Source organism: Oryctolagus cuniculus, chromosome 13 (assembly GCF_964237555.1).
Source record: "Oryctolagus cuniculus chromosome 13, mOryCun1.1, whole genome shotgun sequence".
NCBI classification, from domain to species: Eukaryota; Metazoa; Chordata; class Mammalia; order Lagomorpha; family Leporidae; genus Oryctolagus; species Oryctolagus cuniculus.
Window position 1 is genome coordinate 63,606,796 of NC_091444.1, and position 22,281 is coordinate 63,629,076.

The 22,281-nt window shown below is 38.1% G+C and overlaps 1 protein-coding gene across 7 annotated transcripts in view; it reads right to left on the bottom strand.

Moving 5' to 3' along the window:
* Positions 1 to 22,281, bottom strand: part of AKT3 (AKT serine/threonine kinase 3) — a 307,020-nt gene that overhangs the window by 52,370 nt on the left and 232,369 nt on the right. For all 7 annotated transcript variants that reach the window (XR_007909725.2, XM_070055614.1, XM_051820802.2 and 4 more), the window contains one exon: positions 6,977 to 7,099. Coding sequence is in view for 6 of the 7 variants with exons in the window: in XM_070055614.1 (XP_069911715.1) it covers positions 6,977 to 7,099 (123 nt within the window). In the remaining variant the exon portion in view is untranslated. The remainder of the gene's footprint in view (positions 1 to 6,976; positions 7,100 to 22,281) is intronic.

Consider the following 22,281-nt stretch of genomic DNA (forward strand, 5'->3'; position numbering starts at 1 on the left):
AGTTTTAGTCTCCAAGATTCAAAGTGGGAGAACATGCTTATTTGTAATGTCCACTGATAAAAGCAGTGATGGCATCGTACAGGAGGTTATAAGAATATACACTATACAGAAAAATCTGGGTAACACTTACTATTTGTGTAAGTTAAAGGCTTGTATTTAAAACTCCATGCTTTTAAGAGAGACAAAATACAGCAGACATCATAATAGAATTTCCACAAAACACTGGTAACATTTCTTTTGTCCAGTTAAAGTGGACAGGCGTTATATGACAGAGGATAATTCAGTGTGTGTAAGAAGAAATGGGAGGTTTTTACTTCATTTTTCCTCTATACTTCCGGATATAAAAACGGGAACAAGACAGTACTATGGGGACTGGTGCTATGGCCTAGTAGATTAATCCTCTGCCTGTAACACTGACATCCCATTATGGGTGCCAGTTCTAGTCCCAATGCTCCACTTCCGATTCAGCTCTCGCTATGGCCTGGGAAAACAGTAAAAGATGGCCCAAGAGCTTGGGCCCCTGTGCACCCATGTGGGAGATCCAGAAGAAGCTCCTGGTTCCTGACTTGGGCATAGCTCCAGCCACTGCGGCCATCTCAGGAGTGAATCAGAGGATGGAAGATCTCTCTCTCTCTCTCTCTCTGTAACTCTGATTTTCAAATAAATAAATAAATCTTAAAAAAAATAAAATTAAACTCTAAAATTCCTACCTATCCCTAATCACTGTTTTCCAACATTTTACACTTTGTAGTACAAAAATGAAACTTTCAGGGCACACCTGGATCAGCAGTCTGCTCAGGGCCACAGAGAGCAGCCTGGAGGTGCCTCTGACCACTTTCCCAGGCAGAGGGAAGCCCTGGCTTGGGCATACTTCTCACCCACCAGCAGAACATGGGCCACAAGGCTCCAACTGCAACAGGCTAATGATCACACAGTTTAAAACAACTGTATATGTAATCCTAGATATAGTATTAAACTTCCATATAAAACACACACCCCCTATTGTTTAATTTAAATGACTGACACTGCAATTAAAGTAATAAAGACAATCACTCCTATGGGCTCTGATGATTACTGTGGCAATATCAATGAGCACTGTCGGTCTGTCACTGTTACACCCAGAGTTGAGCACAGGTCCATCAAACACAGTTTTAGACACTGAGTCTGCCTCAGGCCATGAAGGTTGTAAAAAGTTCCCACTCTGCACATTGCAGATTTAAGTTCACACACATTCAAGAGCCAAAATGTTACAAGCTGAGCTGTGGGAATCGAATGACCACAGAATTAAGAGAATATGCTGGAATACTGAAGGGAACATTTCTCTTTCAACCCTCCTAATCTGGAAGAGCACTCATAATACCTAAAAGTGGAGACCCCAGCTGGGTTGTCATACTACTTAAGAATTTGCTCCTGGGGCTGGCACTGTGGTGTAAATGGTCATGCCACCACCACTTGTGACTGGGGCATCCCATTACTGAAGTGGCAGTTCCCACCTACTCCACTTCTGAACCAGTTTTCTGCTAATGCACCTAGGAATGCAGGGAGATATGGCCCAAGTCCTTGGTCCCAGGCTTTTGCCTGGCCCAGCCCTGGTTGTCGCAGCCATCTGCAAAGTGAACCAGTGGATGGAAGATTCTCTCTCTCTCTCTCTCTCAATTGAACTCCAACTCTACCTTTCAAGTAAATAAAATCTTTTTATAAAATGAGACAAAATCTCTGTAATGAGGGGAATGCAGAGGGACAGGCTGGGCAGAAGCAGAAGCCAGGTAATGTGTCTGGAGGAACAGCAGGCAAGGCCAGCATGCGTTTGCCTAAGTCTGTGTTTACTTGAGAGGAACATGGAAGAGCTGATGAAGGTTGGGAGGACTGTAGTCAGTCTCTGAAGCCACTCTTTGTGCCACCACTAGAACTTAAAATTGTCTCCATCTACATAGATGGGAGCTTCTCAAGCTTTCAGTGTGCATGGTTAAATATTCTGTGATTACCTAGAAAACAAGATTGAATGTTCCACAAACAGAACCTAGAGCCAATTTATATATTGTTTCCCCCCCTCCTTCTTCTACTCATAAACTTTTGGAAAAATTACTGCCTCATGTTTTCAAGGATCTATCACATTTACCTTTATAACTGTCCCTGTTCAGCCTCTTATGTCCTTGGATGGGCATAGGCATGGGAAAGAAAGGTGGTACTTGCCAGGAAGAATTGAGCAGAGAGTAGTTAACATGTCATCTGCACTAATGGAGAAGTCTCTGAAGAGATTTCTTTGAATTTTTACACACTATCATGAAGAAACCCTAGCTTTTCTTGAGTAATAAAAAAAAAAAAAATGGGTCCTTAATAAAACAAAATGTCGTCTCATAATATATATTGATATTACTTTCTAAAGTAAATTAAAAGTTTTAGCAATTTATCTATTGCTATGTATGTAATCTATGAGGTAATAGAAACTAATAAAGTATCCTAGCTTGCAAGGCTTTGCTTGTACTGTTCAGTAGGGTAGTGACAAACAGGTAAGGATTTACTTGAGAAGTGTAGCTGCCACAGGCTTCTCCAACAGATTTGCATTTGAATACAATCACAGGTATCAATACTGAGGCCAAAGAAAAATGTGAGATCAATCAAACGGATGTGAAATCAGTTTTTGATGACATTGTTTTAAATACATCTTGGCATACATATATCTCGGATATTGATTCTTTTATCTTAGGCAGCTTCATTTGAATTTTAGGGTTACAAAGCTCTCCCGGAATTAATCCAAATATATCCCTCCATCTAGACTTCATTTCAACTCTGGAAGCAAAGAAAGATGTAGTAAAGACAACATGAGAGCAGGAGCTATGATTCACAGTTCTAATAATCCTGACTGTGCCACCTATTTCATCCACTACTCTCAGTAAGACACTTCACAAGCTTCTAGGCTGGAAGGATGTCACCTATGTGAACCAGCTCTAAATTTCTATGATCCTACCTAAAAGCTCTTGTTCTGTTATGTATAATCCTGTGTGCTATGGATACAAATAATACTTGGAATTGTATTGCACTGTGTGGTTTCTTATGTTGTCCATATTTTACTGATATATATTCCTATAGCTTCTGCCTTATGCTATGTATTTTTTGACCTTTAAAAGTTAATCTGTGTTCATAAAATATAAACTTAGGGAGCAGAGACAATCTAATTGACGAATAAAATTATTGGTCTGTGCATATATGCTAACTATATGGCTAGTATTCATATATAAAGTAGGTACTTTATATTGCAGTTTAATAAATTTAATTCCATCATCAAAAAGAGTGTGGCAAAGAAATTGTTACGTAATGAATGCCAACATATCAACATGCTATTTCATTCGATGTGAAATGGTTAATGAAGAAAACAGATCAATTAACAGAGAATAATGATCAAGACTATCCTATTTATATCACTCCATAATAAATGTATGCAATCAAATAAACATTCTTTTCTTTAGGATTCTTTAAGATACTAATTCTATATTGTGCCTTTAAGTTCATTACATCAAAAATTAATCTCATTTCCAGGGTAGGCACTGTGGTGCAGCGCGTTAAAGCCCTGGCCTGAAGCATCGGCATCCCATATGGGCGCCGGTTTGAGACCTGGCTGCTCCACTTCTGATCCAGCTCTCTGCTATAGCCTGAGATAACAGTAGAAGATGGCCCAAGTCCTTGGGCCCCTGCACCCATGTAGGAGACCTGGAAGAAGCTCCTGGCTCCTGGCTTCAGATCGGCACAGCTCTGGCCATTGCAGCAAGTTGGGGAGTGAACCATCGGATGGAAAACCTCTCTCCCTCTCTCTCTCTCTCTCTGTAACTCTTTCAAATAAATAAATAAATCTTAAAAAAAAAAAAAAACTCATTTCCTCAAATCCAGACCCCTTCTATCCCTCCCTTTCTTCTTCCCTACAAATAGGATTCATAAGACAGGGAATGAGTGGGCTCAGGAAGAGAGAAGCTCATAACTCTAACTATACTTGGAAACAGTATTTTGTCATACCATAATAGCTGATTTCTTTCTAAAAATCTATATTCAACACATATAAACATTGTAGGATTATTTTTCCATATAGACATCAGATACAGGAATGCGGGATTCTACCGTTTCCTAATTATAAAAAAATTTCAAGCTAAATATATTCACACATGATCTTGAGACTGCTGGCCACCCCCAAACTAGATGTGTTATAGCTTTATGTTCATTTTTTCCCTGAAATATAGTATCATATAGCTTCTTCAGAATTTTAATAAATAGTAACATATTTGCCATACATACTACCTATCGCTGTCATTACATTAAAAAACATTGGTGGGCCAGTGCTGTGGTGTAGCGGGTAAGGCTCCTGCCTGCAGTGCCCATATGGGCACCGGTTCAAGTCCTGGCTGCTCACTTCTGATCTAGCTCTCTGCTATGGCCTGGAAAAGCAGTAGAAGATGGCTCAAATCCTTGGGCCACTGCTTCTGTGTGGGAGACCCGGAGGAAGCTCCTGGCTCCTGGCTTTGGATCGGCACATCTCCAGCTGTTTCGACCATCTAAGAAGTGAACCAGCAGATGGAAGACCTCTCTCTCTGCCTCTACCTCTCTGTAACTCTTTTAAATAAATAAATAAATCTGTTTTAAAAAGACACATTTGTATAAGAGTTACCCCCTGGGAATAAAAGTACATGACAGGAACACCTTGAAATAATCTAGACAACTGGTTAAGTAATTAGATAACTTAAGAATCACAGGTGTGGGGCCGGCGCTGTGGCGCAGCGGGTTAATGCCCTGGCCTGAAGCACCGGCATCCCATATGGGCGACGGTTCTGGTCTCGGCTGTTCTTCTTCCAATCCAGGTCTCTACTGTGGCCTAGGAAGGCAGTAGAAGATGGCCCAAGTCCTTGGACCCCTGCACCCGTGTGGGAGACCCGGAAGAAGCTCCTGGTTCCTGGCTTCGGATCGGCGCAGATCCGATAACAACAATAAATACAAATAAACAAATAAATAAATAAATGGAAGATGTATCTTTATATTTGTCTGTATCTCTTTCTCTCTCTTTCCCTATCTTTATAAAGATTCATTTATTTATTTGAAAGTCAGAGTTACACAGAGAGAGGAGAGGCAGAGAGAGAGGTCTTCCATCCGCTGGTTCACTCCCCAGATGGTCTGGGCCAGGCCAAAGCCAGGAACCAAGAACTCTATCCTAGTCGAACATAAGGATGGCAGGAACCCAACTACTTGGGCCATCCACAGGGAGCGTAATGAAAAGCAGAACAGCTGGGACGGGATCTGGGTATCACAAGTAGTGGCTCAACTCACTACACTACAATGCCACGGCCATAAAAATCAAATCTTAAATGAATGAGTAGTTGATCAATAAAGCAATTCTGATTCAAATTTGAAGAGCTCAAGATTTTTACATAATTTATTCTTTAAGGAAGCAGAACCGTAACATTTAGAATTTGTTCAAATTGCATTATGGTACCAATTCCCTTAACATAAGCAATAAATTCCTAAGGCTGTCACCAGACTTACTATTATCTTGTATGAACTATCCCAGGGATCAGCAAATTCTAGTCTGTGGTTAAAAAAAGCCCACTGTGTGACTTTTAAATAAAGTTTTTACTGGGACAGTTTTGTGATGCCTGTGACTGTTTCCACGAGAAGTGGCAGAGTGGAGTTGCTGCAGCAGAGCCAGAATTATTTACTATCTGACTTTTACACATTTGCCAGCCTTGAGCAGCTCCAAGGGAATCTTCATGAAAAACTTAAAAATTCAACGCATGGGGGCTGGCGCTGTGGTGCAGCGGGTAAAGCCCCAGCCTGCAGTACCAACATCTCATATGGGCTCCGGTTCAAGTCCTGGCTGCTCCTCTTCCAATCCACTTCTGCTATGGCCTGGGAAAGCAGTAGAAGATGGCCCAAATCCTTGGCCCCTGCACCCACATGGAAGACCTGGAAGAAGCTCCTGGCTCCTAGCTTCGGATCAGCCCAGCTCTGACCATTGTGGCCATTTGGGGAGTGAATCAGCGGATGGAAGACCTTTCTCTCTGTCTCTCCCTCTCTTTGGCCATAACTCTATCTCTCAAATAATAAATAGGGGCTGGCGCCATGGTGCAATAGGTTAATCCTCCATCTGTGGCGCCAGCATCCCATATGGGCACCAAGTCTAGTCCTGGCTACCCCTCTTCCAATCCAGCTCTCAGCTATGGCCTGGGAAAGCAGTGGAAGATGGCCCAAGTGCTTGGGCCCCTGCACCCATGTGGGAGATCAGGAAGAAGCTATCAGCTCCTGGCTTCAGATAGGCCCAGCTCCAGTCATTGTGGCTATTTGGGGAGTGAACCAGTGGATAGAAGACCTTTCTCTATGTCTCTCCCTCTCACTGTCTGTAACTCTACCTCTTAAATACATAAAATCTTAAAAAGAAAAAGTAATAAATAAAATTTTAAAAACAAACCTCAAAGTGTTAACAATAAAACAAATACAATGGTTTTACAAGTGGAAAATTAAACAAATTAATAAAAGGCTATATTATAATGGTTCAGGTATTTAGACTCATAACTATTTAGACTGAAAATAAAATGACTATATTATTTCCTGTAGTTTTATTATAGAAGTTTCTTCATAACTCATCATGATGATAGGATATGATAATGAAATTTGCTTTAAAATGTTACTTGTAAAGTTATTTAACCTTTAATCATATGTTTAACATTTCTCTAATTCTAACATTTACAGAACAGTCTATCATATTTCATGGGCACAGTCAAGCAGAAATCATTTTACACATTAAAAACTCAGACATCAAGGAACAACATGTATGTCAATGAAATTTCCCGTCAAAGGCAGTGAACTATAAATACTTAAACACACTGATTTTTTTTTCCCAACTAAATCTGCTTTTCTCAAAACTGTGTAACTTTGTAATTACTTTGTGTTTGTCCCTATAGTCTCTGCAAAAACAAATTTTGATTACTTTTTTTTTTACCTTGAGATCACGGTACACAATCTTGCCGGAATGTAGATAGTCCAAGGCAGAGACAATTTCTGCACCATAGAAACGTGTGCGGTCCTCAGAGAACACCCGCTCTCTCGACAAATGGAAAAACAGCTGCAGGGTAAACAGCAGGGACAGGATTGTAATAATTACTGATTTAGTGGGGGAAATTAACACAAACATAAAACACCTCTCATCACCATATTGTGATGATAGATAGTGTACTCTCAGTGGACACTGGCACTCTTAGACAGCAGCTGGCTTATCTTTTCCAGGTTTCCAAGGGGAAACAGCGAGCTGTTACATCAGCGTTTTAATCAATACACCAATCTTGTTTAAGGCATTCTGCTTGCTACCCATTTAACCTTCAGTTACCAGAGGAAAAAGCATCTTCCCTCACTCACTGTTGCTTCACTCTTCCCAGGATGAGGCACTGAGACACTACTAAAATGAACGAACACAAGCATAGATGCAGTCTTTCTACCGAATTAATTTACAATTGATTTCAAGAATTGATTCGCTTAAACTGATTTATACGAACATGTTTTATTTTACAATTGTTAATTGATGGTATCTCTAGAAGTATTTTCAGAGTTTTAATCAACATTTTCTATGATGAGAAACTAATTTCTAAATTGTTTTAGTAATGTCAAAAATGGAATGAGGAGCTTCCAGTATGCCTTCATAGTTCTAAGTGTATACTCCTTATATTTGTAAGACTAATTAATCACAAATGCTAACTTTTTTCATGTAATCATTTAAAACCGTAAGCTCATCCATTTCCTAGTTAACCACGTATAAGGTTTCTCTTTCAATAGTCAACACACATGAAGAGGCTTCAAAAAATTAGTGAAAAAATGGAATTAAAAGATAAAGCAAATTTTACAAGAACATTTGGAAGCCCTCTCGTATTTACTATAACCATACACATCACTTTCGTTCAGCAGCTTTTAACAAACTCCAAATCTCATCTTCAAGTTCAACAACATACTCGAGGAAGAAGCTGGTTTCAGGCACTATGAATTGACTATTAATCCTGGTCATATTATTTCACTATATTAAGAAATCTGCCAGCCGGTGCCGTGGCTCACTAGGCTAATCCTCCGCCTGCGGCGCCAGCACCCTGGGTTCTAGTCTCGGTTGGGGCACCAGTTCTGTCCCGGTTGCTCCTCTTCCAGTTCAGCTCTCTGCTGTGGCCTGGGAAGGCAGTGGAGGATGGCTCGAGTCCTTGGGCCCTGCACTCATATGGGAGACCAGGAGAAGCACCTGGCTCCTGGCTTCAGATCAGCGCAGTGCGCTGGTCATAGCGGCCATTTGGGGGGTGAACCAACAGAAGGAAGACCTTTCTCTATGTCTCTCTCTCACTGTCTAACTCTGCCTGTCCATAAAATAAAAATAAAATAAAATAAAATAAAATAAATCTGCCAACAACAATGAAAGTTGGTTTATGGTGCTGAGTACCTTGCCAGTATCATGGTAAGTACACAATACTTGTATGTGATGTAAGAAATGGAGCAACTAAGGTAACCACATGTCTTCACATGGGTCACTAACTCTGAATGCTTCTACAAAACTGGAAAGAATTACGGTTAACCAAGATTTGTTCTGCACACAGTCATAATTTCAGATAACACAAAACAGGTTTCCTATAGCTTCCTTCTCCCCCTTTCCTATTCAGCAATCTGTTACTGTTTTAAGATAAACTGTGTATTACCAACTAGCACAGGAGAGAGAGAGAGAGAAAGAGAAACAAGAATACCATCTATATTAAAATTAAAATATCTGGCAGTGTCTAATGCTCTGTACTATAGTGTCATATTTTAATAAAATCTAAAATGACACTAACTGGGACCATGTCTTTTTATATAACATTAAGAAAAATTATTATTTAAAACTATGAAAAAAAACTTTAAAACAATGACACATTATCCACCACAAAAGGCATTTCGATTCCAGAAATATTCAATATGTCTTATAAGTGATCAAATACAGTTTGCCAAAATTCAAACCAATTTATCCAAGAATGTAGATTTTTAAAAAGACATTCATTTAAAAAAGGCAGATATATATTATCAATGTATTAACATGTGAACAAGAACAGGGAAGTACAAAGAATATAGACCATCACTAAGACCACTGAAAAATTTCTAATTTAAAATAATTTCTACCATGTTTTATATAAAATATCAGTAATTCTGATGAAGGAATCACTATGATCCTTCTGTAGAGTTAGAGTAGCCTTTTAATGGGAAGAAAATAATAATTATATATTTAAATTTTCTTAAAATAATCCACTTCATAAAAGATACAGAGCCTCCCTAAATAAATATAATATATTCAGGAGTCTAGATCTTTATTTAGATCATATATGTTCAATTTGTCTGTCAGCCAATTTCCATAAAAGTATCAGCTAAAAAATATATTTAAGGGGAAGAATTCTATTTATTTCTCAAAATGCTGCCATCTGATGACTACCCTTGCTACTTAGGAAACTTACTCTTGTTAAGATGATTGACAAGTTCTTTATTGCCAAATCCAATGGTCTATTCACTATCTGTACCCCTTCTTGTTATTCCAGAGCTCAGACCATCACCTATTTCTCCCCATCTCCTCCCTCCCCTTTTTCTTTCTCTCTAAAAACATATTCCTTGACTGTCGTAATAGAACTCTCCTAATTCTACTCCTGTCTAGATAGTCCTCCTCAGTTTCCACCTTGATTTTGAACCAACTTTTGAATTCCTGACTCATTTTAGTAAACATCAATTATTTTTAAATCACTGTATTTGGTACTGAAAAAGAAAAAGGGACTATACTGATAACACTTTTTAAAAATTTATTTATTTGAGGGGGAAGACTGGGGACAGAGACAGATTGTTCTCCACTGATTTTACTTCCCAGATGCTTGCAAGAGCTGGGAACCAGGAGCCAGGAAGAACTCAATCCAGGTCTCCCATGTAGGTTAATAGGGATCTAGCTACTCAAGCCGTAACTTGGTTCCTCTCTCACTTTGACACCGCAAGAAGCTGGTACTGGGAGCCAGAGCTGGGAATTGAACCCAGTCACTCTGATATCAGATGGGGACTTCTTAACCCCTAGGCCAAATACTGGGCCCAGGTGATTAAAACTTAAGCACATAGAAATAAAAAAAAAGAAAAAAAAACTTAAGCACATATATTTATAGCACTGGTTGTGGTTGACAGTCCTATGATCGTACATCTATCTCCAAACTCATCAAATTGCATACTTTAAATATAGTTTTTATATTAATCATACTTTAATAATGTACTTTAAAAGAAATGACATAATCCTTGTCATTAATGAATTCCACCCCAATTGAGGAGACACACATATGGATTAAAAACAAAGAGAGAGCTGCAATTTTTTTAAAATGTTTTATTTTTTTGAAAGGCAGAGCAACAGGGACAGAGTTCCTATCTGCTGGTTTACTCCCTAAATGGGCACAAGAGCCAGGGCTGGGCCAAGCCAAAGCCAGGAGCCAAGAACTCCATCTTGATCTCCCATGTGGGTGGCAGGGGCCATCTCTTGCTGTCTTGTCAGATGCATTAGCAGGAAGCTGAGTAGGAAGCACTGCAGCTTAACAGCTTAACTCATTGTGCCACAGAAAACACACGTAGCTAAACAACAATATACATTCAGGGCAAAAAAAAAAAAAAGGCCAGATTGGTAAGAGAGTTGACTGCCATGATATGAGTGTGAATTTCATTCCACAGATAAGGAGAGTGTGAAAAGATTCCAGGCTTTAAAATTACCATACATTTTGAAAGACAACTCTGGAGCAATTAGGAAATCAATTTAAAAGATCTGAGAATACAGCCAGCTAAACAATTCATAAAGTGCAACAAAAATGGTAATGATCATATTTATATGGTAATAATCGTATTTCATACGAGTTTTGTGAAAAGATGCAGACAGGGGAGAAGTGGTACTAAGCTGCAAGGATATCACTATCTGGTTAGGACAACCAGATACACAAACTAGTCTACTGTAACTATAGCAATTATAATAAAACAAAACATGTTTCAGTATTTGGTACATTTGGTAACATAAGAAGTTGCATTTGAGCAGGATAAGAGCTGGGGCATCAGTCAGGGTGGCTGTGACAAACATTTCAAGAGTATCAATATTCTAGAAAGACCTATGCTATACCACTTGAGCCAAAAGAGACATCATCAACGTTGAGGTTGAATAGAATTTGCTGCCAACAGCACAGAAGAAAAGAATGAGGATGGAGACAGAGAAGCAATGGGTTTTATTTTGATGTGCTGATATTTAAACTAACATTTAATAACACAGCTCTGGAACTAAACATGAGTCATTTATACAGAGGACATAGTTAAAAACAAAGAAGCCAAGTACAACCTGGAAATTCAGTAAAAACTGAGAAGACGTCTAGGTACAGAGTCACAGGATACTACTACCTATCAGGACAGGAAAAATAAACAGTACAGAATACTGAGATGCAGTACTAAGTGAAATAATAAAGGAATCAAGAACATAGTATCTGAAGAAGGAAAGAGAAAATTATAAAACATTAAGGAAAGAAATAGAAGACAACACAAAAATGAGAAAAAAAAAAATCTTCCAGGTTCATGGATTGGAAAAGTTAACATCAACAAAATATCCAATCTACCCAAAGCATTTTACAGATTCAAAATAATCCCAATCAAAATACCAAGGAAACTTCTCGTATCTAGAAAAAAAAAAAACACAAAATGCATATGGAAACACAAAAGATTCCAAATAGCCAAAGCAATCTGAAGCAATAAAAACAAAGCCAGAGGCATCACAATATCAAATTTCAAGACATACTACAGGGCAGTTATAATAAAAAAGAGTGAAAAAGCAGCGTAGTGGGAAGAAGTATTTGCAATTGATGTACTGTTGTATCTGATAAGGGGTTAATATTTGAAATACCTAAGGAATGCCTTAGCATTCAACAGTAATAAAACCCAAAGAAAGCAATTAATATGTCAAAGATCTGACTAGTCTCTCCAAAGTCATATAAATGGCCAATAGGTACAAGCAAAGGTACTCAAGATCATTCATCATCAGGGAAATGCAAATCAAAACCATAATGAGATACTATGATCTCTTAGGATGGCTGCTATCAAAACAACAAGTGACATAAGTGTTGATGATGATGCATAAAAAGGGGGACGGGATCCTTGTGCACTTTTGTTGTTGAAGTCCACTGTTACAGCCATTGTGGAAAACAGTATCGAGGTTCTCCAAAAAGTTAAAAATAAGACTACCATACGATCAGCAATCTCACCTCTGGGTTATATGAGTGAAGGAAAAGAAATCAAAGCTTAAAAGAGACATGTACACTCCCAGGTTCATTGTAACATTATTCATGGCAGTGAAGTCAAGAGTGAAGATATATCTATTCTAAGAAGTAGAAATAAACAATGACATGAACATTATATAAAGAAAATATGATATATCTATGGAAATATTATTCAGCCATTAAAAACAAGGAAATCCTACCATTTGCAATAACACAAATGAACCTGAATGGCACTGTGTTAAATGAAGTAAGTCAGACACAGAAAGACAAATACTATATGATCCTGCTTACATGTGGAATCTGAAAAAGTTAACTGGATAGAAACAAAGAGTAGAGCGACATTTCCTGCATGTTGGTGGGGGGTGTTCATAAAACAGTAAGATGTTGATCAAAGGGACCAGAGTCTTACTGATTTCAAGATCAGTAAGTTCTGGGGATCTAAGGAATATCATGGTGACAACAGTTAATGAGACTGCATTGTATACTTGAAATTTGCTAACAGTAGATCTAAGTATTCTTATCACATGCACACAAATATTGTGAAGTTATGAATGTGCTAATTAATTCAATTGTGATCATTTTATAATATATATATGTATCAAATCATGACACTGTATATCCTACACTTACACACTCTCTTTTCTTTTTTTTTTTTTAAGATGTATTTTATTTATTTGAAAGACAGAGTTACAGAGAGATGTAGAGACAGAGAGAGAGGTCTTCCATCTGTTGGTTCACTCCCCAGATGGCTGCAACAGCTGGAGCTGTGCTGATCCCAAGCCAGGAGCCAGGAGCTTCTTCCTGGTCCCCAACGTGGATGCAGGGGCCCAAGGACTTGGGCCATCTTCTACTGCTTTCTCAGGGCATAGCAGAGAGCTGGAATGGAAGAGGAGCAGCCGGGACTAGAACCAGCACCCATATGGGATGCCGGGCGCTTCAGGCCAAGGCTTTAACCCACTGTGCCAGAGCGCCTCTCATTTGCTCATTACACATCAATAAAGCCAGGAAAACAACCTTTAAAAAACCCAAAATTTCTTCTAAAACAAATGATCTAGCATCAAATCAAGATTTTTCAGATGTGAAAAAATGCAGGAAGATTCAAAATGAGGAGAAAAATCAGCCATTAGAAATATATTAATAGACAGCAAAGATAATGAAGTTAATGACACTCATGTCAAAATAGTACATAAACATAAAGCAGCAATAAAAGAAAATAATAGAAACAATGGACTTCATAGATAAAACAAATCATCTGAAGTAAAATTGTCACCAGATGGGAATAACAACAGATTAGACACTGCAAGAGAAAGGATCAATGAACATGAAATCACAGCAAAAAAAGACATTATATAAATTACACCTGAAAAACAAAGTCTCAATGACCTGTTGGAGAAAATCAAGGGGTCTAACATATATCACTGAAGTGGGGTTGGGAGGAACTTGCAAACAATACTTGAAAATTTTCTAAAGTTGGATAGAACAATAAAAGCACACATCTAAATATCTCAACAAACTCCAATTGAAACATTTGAATAAATACATTTTAAAAAACTCAAAGTATATTGAAATTGCTGCAAAATAAGCAAAAGTGACTAGCTTCATGATTGTGATACTGACCGAAATCTTAATCTCTTTACAGAAACAGGAAAATACAACATAATCTCTCAGATTTTCCAGAGACAAAATAAACAAGAGGACAAAGAAACATTTTTTTTTCCCCTGAGTCAGAGAAAGCTTTCATCTTCTAGTTTACTCCTAAATTCCTGTAACAGCCAAGGCTGTTTCTTGGTTTATTGAAGCCAGGAGCCAGGAACTCAATCCAGGTCATCCATGTGAATGTCAGGGATCCAACTTACCCATCCCCTGCTGCCTCCCAAAGTGTGCATTACAGGAAGATGGAATCAGAAGCAGGGCCAGGACTCCCTTATGGGATGTGGGTACCCCAGGCAGCACCTTAACTACTAGGCCAAATGCTTGTCCTTGTAAGTATTTAAAAATGGGGGAGGGCATTCTAAAATTCTATATCCAGTGGAGATTTCCATTAAATGGGAAGGTAAGAGAGCTCTGCTTTGTGATTAACTAAGACCAGATTTATATAACCTTCTTCAACAATGTGCAAAGTAAGTGAAACAAGGATTTTCATATGCTAAATATTAGGCTTCAGAGTACAGCAGCCCCACAGAAAAGGGAAACATGTAAGGTGATAGCTAATAGTGTTCTAGCTTATTGCAAGAAAAGAATATCCAGGCTGCAACACAGGGAAGGAAGACCACTTAAGAGACTACCATGGGATTCTTGAGTTGGACACAGAGTTTAGAGACTGAGGAGACTAAGGTAGCTACAATTCATGAGGCAAGCAACCACAGTGAACAGAGTTTCAAAGACAGAGAGCTCCAAGGATCTGCAATGGACTGCCTTGGAGCCGTGTTTAGGAGCACATGTACGTGAGGTAAACACTGAGGTAAGGGAAAGATCCACTGGGAAGATTTAGGTAAAACAATCACTAAGATAATACAGCAGCAAAATTACTCACTGTCCTCGCCAGGAAAACTGGGAAGATCTCCTAAGAAATACAGCAATTGACAGAATGTTCAAGAATATTATCTCCATCACATACTAATATTAAGTGCTGGAGGAAAAGCCATTCCCGACTATTTAACCACGCTTAAAAGCAAGTTTTAAAAGGATCACACTGTTTATACATAAAAACAAGGCCTAAAAATTTAAAATTTTAACTCCAAAAATTCCAGCATCCAACAATGTAAAATTCAGTATCTGACATCCAATAACAAGATATAAGACATAAACAGAATGAATATAACTAGGAGGATAGTCAATGAATAGAAGCAGACTCAGAAAATGATACAGATGACAGAGTTAGAGGAATATCCTAATAAAGCAGCTACTAAAAAGATAGGGGTAGGCATTTGGTTTAGCATTTATACTCAATTTATTTTTCTTGATAAAGGCACAGGGAAAAGAGAGAGCCTATGCAAGTACTCTATACCTTTGCATCTTTAGCACCATGACTAGTTCATGGTAAGTATTATCAGCTTAATAAACATGTACTTCAAAGAATAAGGTTAAATTCGAAAAATCCTTTATAAAAAACTATTTGTAAGGAAAATTATGCTTAAAGTTTTTATTGCCTCTCAGCCTTTTGGTCAAGCTTTGGTGTGACGTTCTGAAGGTAAATATTTTATAAGAGATGATGGAAAAGCCCTGCTTTTATTCAAAATGAAAAATGAGTTGTTTGTTGCTCAAGAAGAAAGGATATATTTAGAAATATCCTTTAGGAAAAGACTACACACTTATTTCTTCCTGTGTGTGCTTAGCTATGCTATAGGAACACAGTTATGTAAACAGATTATTTCAAACTACTAAATATGTACTCTGTTACATCACAAACTCAGAATACTGTTTTTGGAAAATAAATGGTATTTTGAAAAGTAGTTACATCTTTAGTGCTAGAAGCTTTCCAAAAATATAAACATCAGGAATTAAAAGGTCCTGAGAAATACATTGTAAACTAAGGCTTTAAACTCTGTCTTTTTTTCTGCAAACACTGCCTAAATAACTTTTAGTCATTCCTTCCTAACAGAAAAAGATGGGCTGCCTAAAGAATTACAAAATATGCTTACTACAGGTCTCATCAATTTCAGTGATTAGCTTCATGATCGTGATACTGACCGAGCTTAAAACCTGCGTATCCTAAAGACAACTAATTAATTAAGCAATAAGACATGGCAGTCTGTACATTAATGCTGATTAACACATCCCTTCAGTATACAAAAAGACCCAAGAGAAAAAGAATCACTGTAACTCATCGGGAAATTAACCAATATCACTCTAATACACAAGTGAAATAGTAGTACTTACATCATGACATGAATATTAGAATGTGTTTTTAAGATGAATTATACTTAACAGAGTATTTCATATTAATCACATTCTAGATAATGTTTATCCTTCTCACAATCTGCTCTCATAGTCTGCATGCACTTTACACAGAAAAATTAATGCAAAATGAAGCAAAGTTGTTTTAGAAAGGATAGCAAAACAGATATAAATATTAAAATGTCTTATCTTGATAACATAATTGAATATAAAATTTCTTGAAAATACTGGAGCGAGTACTGTGGCACTGCAGATTAGGTGGTGGCCTGCAATGCTGGCATCCCACCAGGGTGCTGGTTCAAGCCCAGGCTGTTCTACTTCCGATCCAGCTCCCTGCTAACATGCCTGGGAAAGCAGTGGAAGATGGCCCAAGTGCTTAGGGCCCAGCCACCCTCATAGGAGACTTCGATGGAGCTCCAGGCTCCTAGCTTCGACCTGGGCCATCCCTGGTTGCTATGGGCACTCTCTGTATCTGTCTCTCTCCTCTCTCTGTTACTCTGGCTTTCAAATAGATGAGAATAAATAAATATAGAACAGTCACTTTATGAAAATATGAAATCACAGTGAGTATAAAAATAAGAAAATAACTTTAAATTTCTAATCTATCTCTACAATTAAAATAATTTACAATAAAATATTACATTGGGGGCTGGAGTTGTGGTGTAATGGGTTAGGCTGTTGGCTGCAATGCCAGCAATCCCACATAGGCACTGGTGTAAGTCACAGCTACTCCACTTCTAATCCAGCTCCCTACTAATGGCCTGGGAAAGCAGTGGAAGATGGCTCAAGTGCTTGGGCCCCTGCAATTATGTGGGAGACCTAAAAGAAGCTCCTGGCTCCTGGGTTCGGCCTGGCCAGCCCCAACCATTAGGCCATTTGGGAAGTGAAACAGTGGATGGAAGATCTCTCTCTCTCTCTCCAGCTCGGACTTTCAAGTAAACAAAATAAAGGCTTAACTAAAATAATTCATTAAAATACGGCTGGTGTTGTGGCACAGTGGGTTAGGTTACTGCCTGCAAAATTGGCATCCCATATCATGGGAGACCCAGATGGAGCTCCATGTTCCAGCCTGGCCAAGCCCTGGCCATTGTGGCTGCTTGGGGAGTGAACCAGCAGGTGAAGATCTCTCTCCTCTTACTCCCTCCCCCTCTCCATTACTCTGCCTTTCAAATAAAAAATCTTTTTAAAAAATTCACTGAAACTATACCAACATAGTCAAAAAAAGAGATTGCTCACTCCTACCACATTAAACGTTAATAGATTCTTCATATGGAGAAAAATACATACCTTTAAAAGGTCAAAATTCTCTAAGTAATTATTTTAAAATATTTAAATCTATTATGAAACATGTCTGTATCCAGGATATTTATGCAATATGCTTGATATTAACACAACAAAAACAGTAAACACTTTCAGCTCTGAGCATTAAGGGTCTTACAGCCTGATAATAAAAGCAATATTTCTATCTCTATATTACAGACATTGTAATAAGTTATTACTATTTCTGTTACAGTAAGCACTGGTTTTTGAGTGCTGCTACTTCCTTGGTACCATAATTTACGAATATTTTATCCTTTCTCCTTTAAACAACCTTATAGACAGGCACCATTAGGATCTCCCTCCTCTTATTGGGAAAACTAAAGCTTAAAGATGTTGTGAGACCTGCCCAGCATTCCCTGGTAAATCAAACTGAGATCAGCTGGCTGTAAACCATATCCCCTTTGTGTCATTTTTATACAGTTCCTGCTAATTTGAGAGTCAAGTGTGTAAGTCATTCTGTTAAGAAATCTCCTAAGTCTGTTTCATAATACCTAATATGAATGGTATGAGAGAAAGGTCCTTAAGGGGACAGCTGTGTTCCCAGGTCTGCAAGGGGGTAGATATTCAATACCATCTAGGGAAAATACAGCAGTTCCTGCTGTATGCTCCTGGCTCACTCTCGACAGGTTTTGTTCATCAGTGCCGCTGTACAGGCAGTTTTCTCCCCATAGTCTGCCATCAAGTCTCAACCTAAATGGTGCTTCCTTAAAGATACAAGTCAATTCCCAGTGGGCTCTCCACTATTCTACCGCATACCTGAGCACTCTGTCTACTGCTATGGTAATAAGGCATTTGCTGGGCATACTCTGGCTTTGCCATTTTATTATAATACACACCCTTTCTAGGAGTCATGACTGTTTCATTCACCCTAGTGAGCCCCTACAAATGGGACATAAGAAACTGCTAATAAACATTTCTGGATACACAAACTAAGCTTATTTGGAGATCATACTTGACCATAAAGATTTATTTCAAAAGTGCTTTCCACCTAAAATCTTTCATACAAGGGAGACCTTGTTCAGATGACAGATACGCGCATTATCTGTGTTACACTGATGATTCCATAGGTCAAAAGTTTTCAAATTGTACTCCTGAAGTAGTCAAATTTATTTATAATTTATCATTATACTTCAGGAAAGATTTTTTAAAGAAAAGAAGACAAAAGATTTTCTCAAACAAAAACTGTGGAAAGTTATAGCTATCACCTTACTACAGGAAAATGTTATAGGAAGTATTTTCATGCAAAAGAAAACGTACTCAACGAAAATGTGCATCTACACAAGAACAAAGAGCAGTTGAACAAATAAATATAACATAGGTTTTCAAATTAAAATGTGATTTTCTGTGATAATCAGTTGCTTAAAATAGTCAATTAATATAAACATTGAAGGAGGTTTATCTTTTAACAAGAACAAAGAGATGAAGTAAAAAAAAATAGCAATATTTGATCCAAACCATATTTATGGTGAGTGCTCTTAACACTCCAAATTAAAAAGGCAAAAAGGATCAGATTGGCATTGGCTTTTTAAAAAATTACACCCTAAGTAAGATCCTGAACAGAGAAATAAATAAACCCATAATTGTGGCTGCAGGTTCTCTCAATATTTGATAAAGCAGACTGAAAATTATTAGGGGTATTAAATGCTTGAACATGACACCGTGGAACAATCTTAATTGCTATTATAGAACACTCTATTCCTTCTACACATTCTTTCTCCGTACACACAACATATTCATCAAAAGCAGTTCTCATTAAATTTAAAAGGTTGATACCACACATTATGTTTTCTGAAAACTGGTAAATTGAGCTATAAGTTAAAAAAAGAGATAGTTATGGAATATCCCAAATACTTGGAAGTTAACGTAACTTTAAATAGCCAACTGATCAAAAAAATGGTGAGAAATCAACAAATTTGGGAAAATAAAAGACATAAAACATGAAAACATGTAAATTTAAAATATGCTATAAATATTAACATATAGAAAAATAAGAAAAAGGAAATAATGAAGAGTAATATTCAATGAAATAATGAAGAATAGTATTCAAAACTGATAGAAGAAAATTAGTATCTAAAGCTGCTTCTTTAAAGCTATCAAAAATTATTAGCCTTTGGGTAAAGTGATCATAAATCATCAAATACAGAATAAAAGAGTAGATAATTATAGATTCTATGGATAGTAATAGGATATTGAGGAACACTGTTTACAATACATTTTTAAACTGAGATGAAACAAATTCCTGGATATATATATACAAACCACCAAAGCTAACTCAAGAGATATAAAGGGAATGCATAGCCTGATACACATTTTTAAAGTTTCAATTCCTTGATAAAACTTTCAACAGAGATATCCTTGCTATCAAAACTTGGTGAAATCTACCAGAAAATGGAAGAGAAAGCAATGCTTTCCAATTCATTTTAAGAGGTCAACATTACCTTAAATCCAAGCATAGAAAGATCACTTGGAGAAAAGTAGTATGGGAAAAAGACCTACAGAATGGATATTCTTAATGACCAAGGACCTGAAATTCTTAAGGGTAATATATTATAACCAAGTGGGGTTTAACCAACATAAGCAAAGTTGGTATTTAACATTCAAAAATAAAACAATGAAAGTCAAGATAGTAACAAAATTAAGATGAAAAACGATATGGCCATCACAACAAATTAAAAAAAAAATCCTTTGACAAAATTTAACACCTTATCTTAATAAAAAAAAAAACTCAGCAAACTAGGAATAGAAGGGAACTTCTTCAATTTGATAAAAGTCATCTGCTAAAAGTCTACATACAGCTTATTACATACATCACAGCAAAAGTATGAATGATTTCACCTGAAAATCAGGTATAAGGCAAGGGTATCTTCTCTCACTGTGCTATTTAACATTTTTCTGAACACCCTACATGGTTTAATAAGGTAAGAAAAATAAGGAAAATGCATACATATTTAAAAAGAGGGAGTAAAACAGTCTTTCTTCTTGTATGTCATGATCATATCAGAAAAACTCAACATACTTACAAAAACAACAAATAAGTTTAACAAAGACACACAATACTTAGCTAGTAAGTAAACTTCAACTGTATTTCTATATACTAGCAAGAAAAAGAACTTGAAATTTTAAATGGTTTATAAATAATTTATTGTATCAAAAATATAATTATAAATAATAAACTACCTTTAAGGATATTTTTAAAATGTATAAAGTTATACAGTAACACTTAATATTGCTGAAAGGCATTTTACTAATAATTATATATCACATTCAGGGATCAGAAGATAATATTATTGGGGCTGGTATAGTAGGTTAAGCCACCGCCTGCAGTGCTGGAATCCCAGAGAGGCGCCAGTTCAAGACCCAGCTACTCTACTTCTGATCCAGCTCCCCGCTATTGTGCTGGGAGAGTAGGAGTTGACCAAGTGCTTGGGTACCTGCCCCAACAGGGGAGACCTGGAAGAAGCTCCTGGCTTCTGGTTATGGCCTGGCTCAGCTGGGGCTGTTGCACCCATTTGGGAAGTGAACCAGGGGATGTAAGATCTCTGTCTCTCTGTAACTATGCCTTTCAAATAAACAAAGTCTTAAAAAAAAAAAAGATGCTGATATAAATGACAATGGTAAATAAAAGCCCCTAATATTATTTTTAAAAAGACCACAAAAGGTGGCTCACTAGGCTAATCCTCTGCCTGTGGCACCGGCACTCGGGTTCTAGTCCTGGCTGGGGGGGCACTGGTTCTGTCCGGTTGCTCCCCTTCCAGTCCTGCTCTCCGCTGTGGCCCGGGAAGGCAGTGGAGGATGGCCTAAGTGCTTGGGCCTACACCCACATGGGAGACCAGGAGGAAGCGCCTGGCTCCTGGCTTCGGATCAGCGCAGTGTGCCGGCAGTAGTGGCCGTTTGGGGGGGTGAACCAATGGAAGGAAGACCTTTCTCTCTGTCTCTGTCTCTCTCTCCCTCTCACTGTCTAACTCTGCCTGTCAAAAAAATAAATAAATAAAAAAACACAAAAACACTGCTACTATGTCACTTCACCTCAAAGGTAACTCAACAGATCTAAACTGATCACCATTTAAGTCCAGTAGGCTAGGACTAGCGCTGTGGCATAGCAGGTAAAGCTGCTGCTTGCAACACAGGCATCCCATACAGATGCTGGTACAAGTTCTGGCTGTCCACTTATGATCCAGCACCCTCCTAAATGCCTGGGAAAGCAGAATAAGATGGCCTAAGTGCTTGGGTCCCTGCACCTGCGTGGGAGACCTGGCTGAAGCCCCTGCCTTCCAGTTTAGGACTGGCCCAGCCTTAACTGTGTGGCCATTTGGAGAGTGAACCAGCAGGTGGAAGAACTCTCACTCTGTCTCTGTAACTGCCTTTTTTAAAAGAAAAAGAAAAGATTTATATTTATTTGAAAGACAGTTACAGAGAGAGGTAGAGAGAGAAAGGTCTTCCATCTGCTGGTTCATTCCCCAAATGGCGGCAACTGCCAGAGCTGAGCCAATCCAAAGCCAGGAGCTTCTTTTGGGTCTCCCATGCTAGTGGAGGGGCCCAAGGACTTGAGCCATCTCCTGCTGCTTTCCCAGGCCATAGCAGAGCGCTGGATCAGAATAGGTGCAGCCAGGACTAGAACCAGCGCCCATATGGGATGCCAGCACTGTATGCTGGGGCTTTCACCAGCTGCACCACAGCGCCAGCCCCTGTAACTGCCTTTCAAATCAATCATTCAAATCAATCACTCGATCTTAAAAAAAAAAAAAAAAAAACAAACAAACCTATTTCCTAC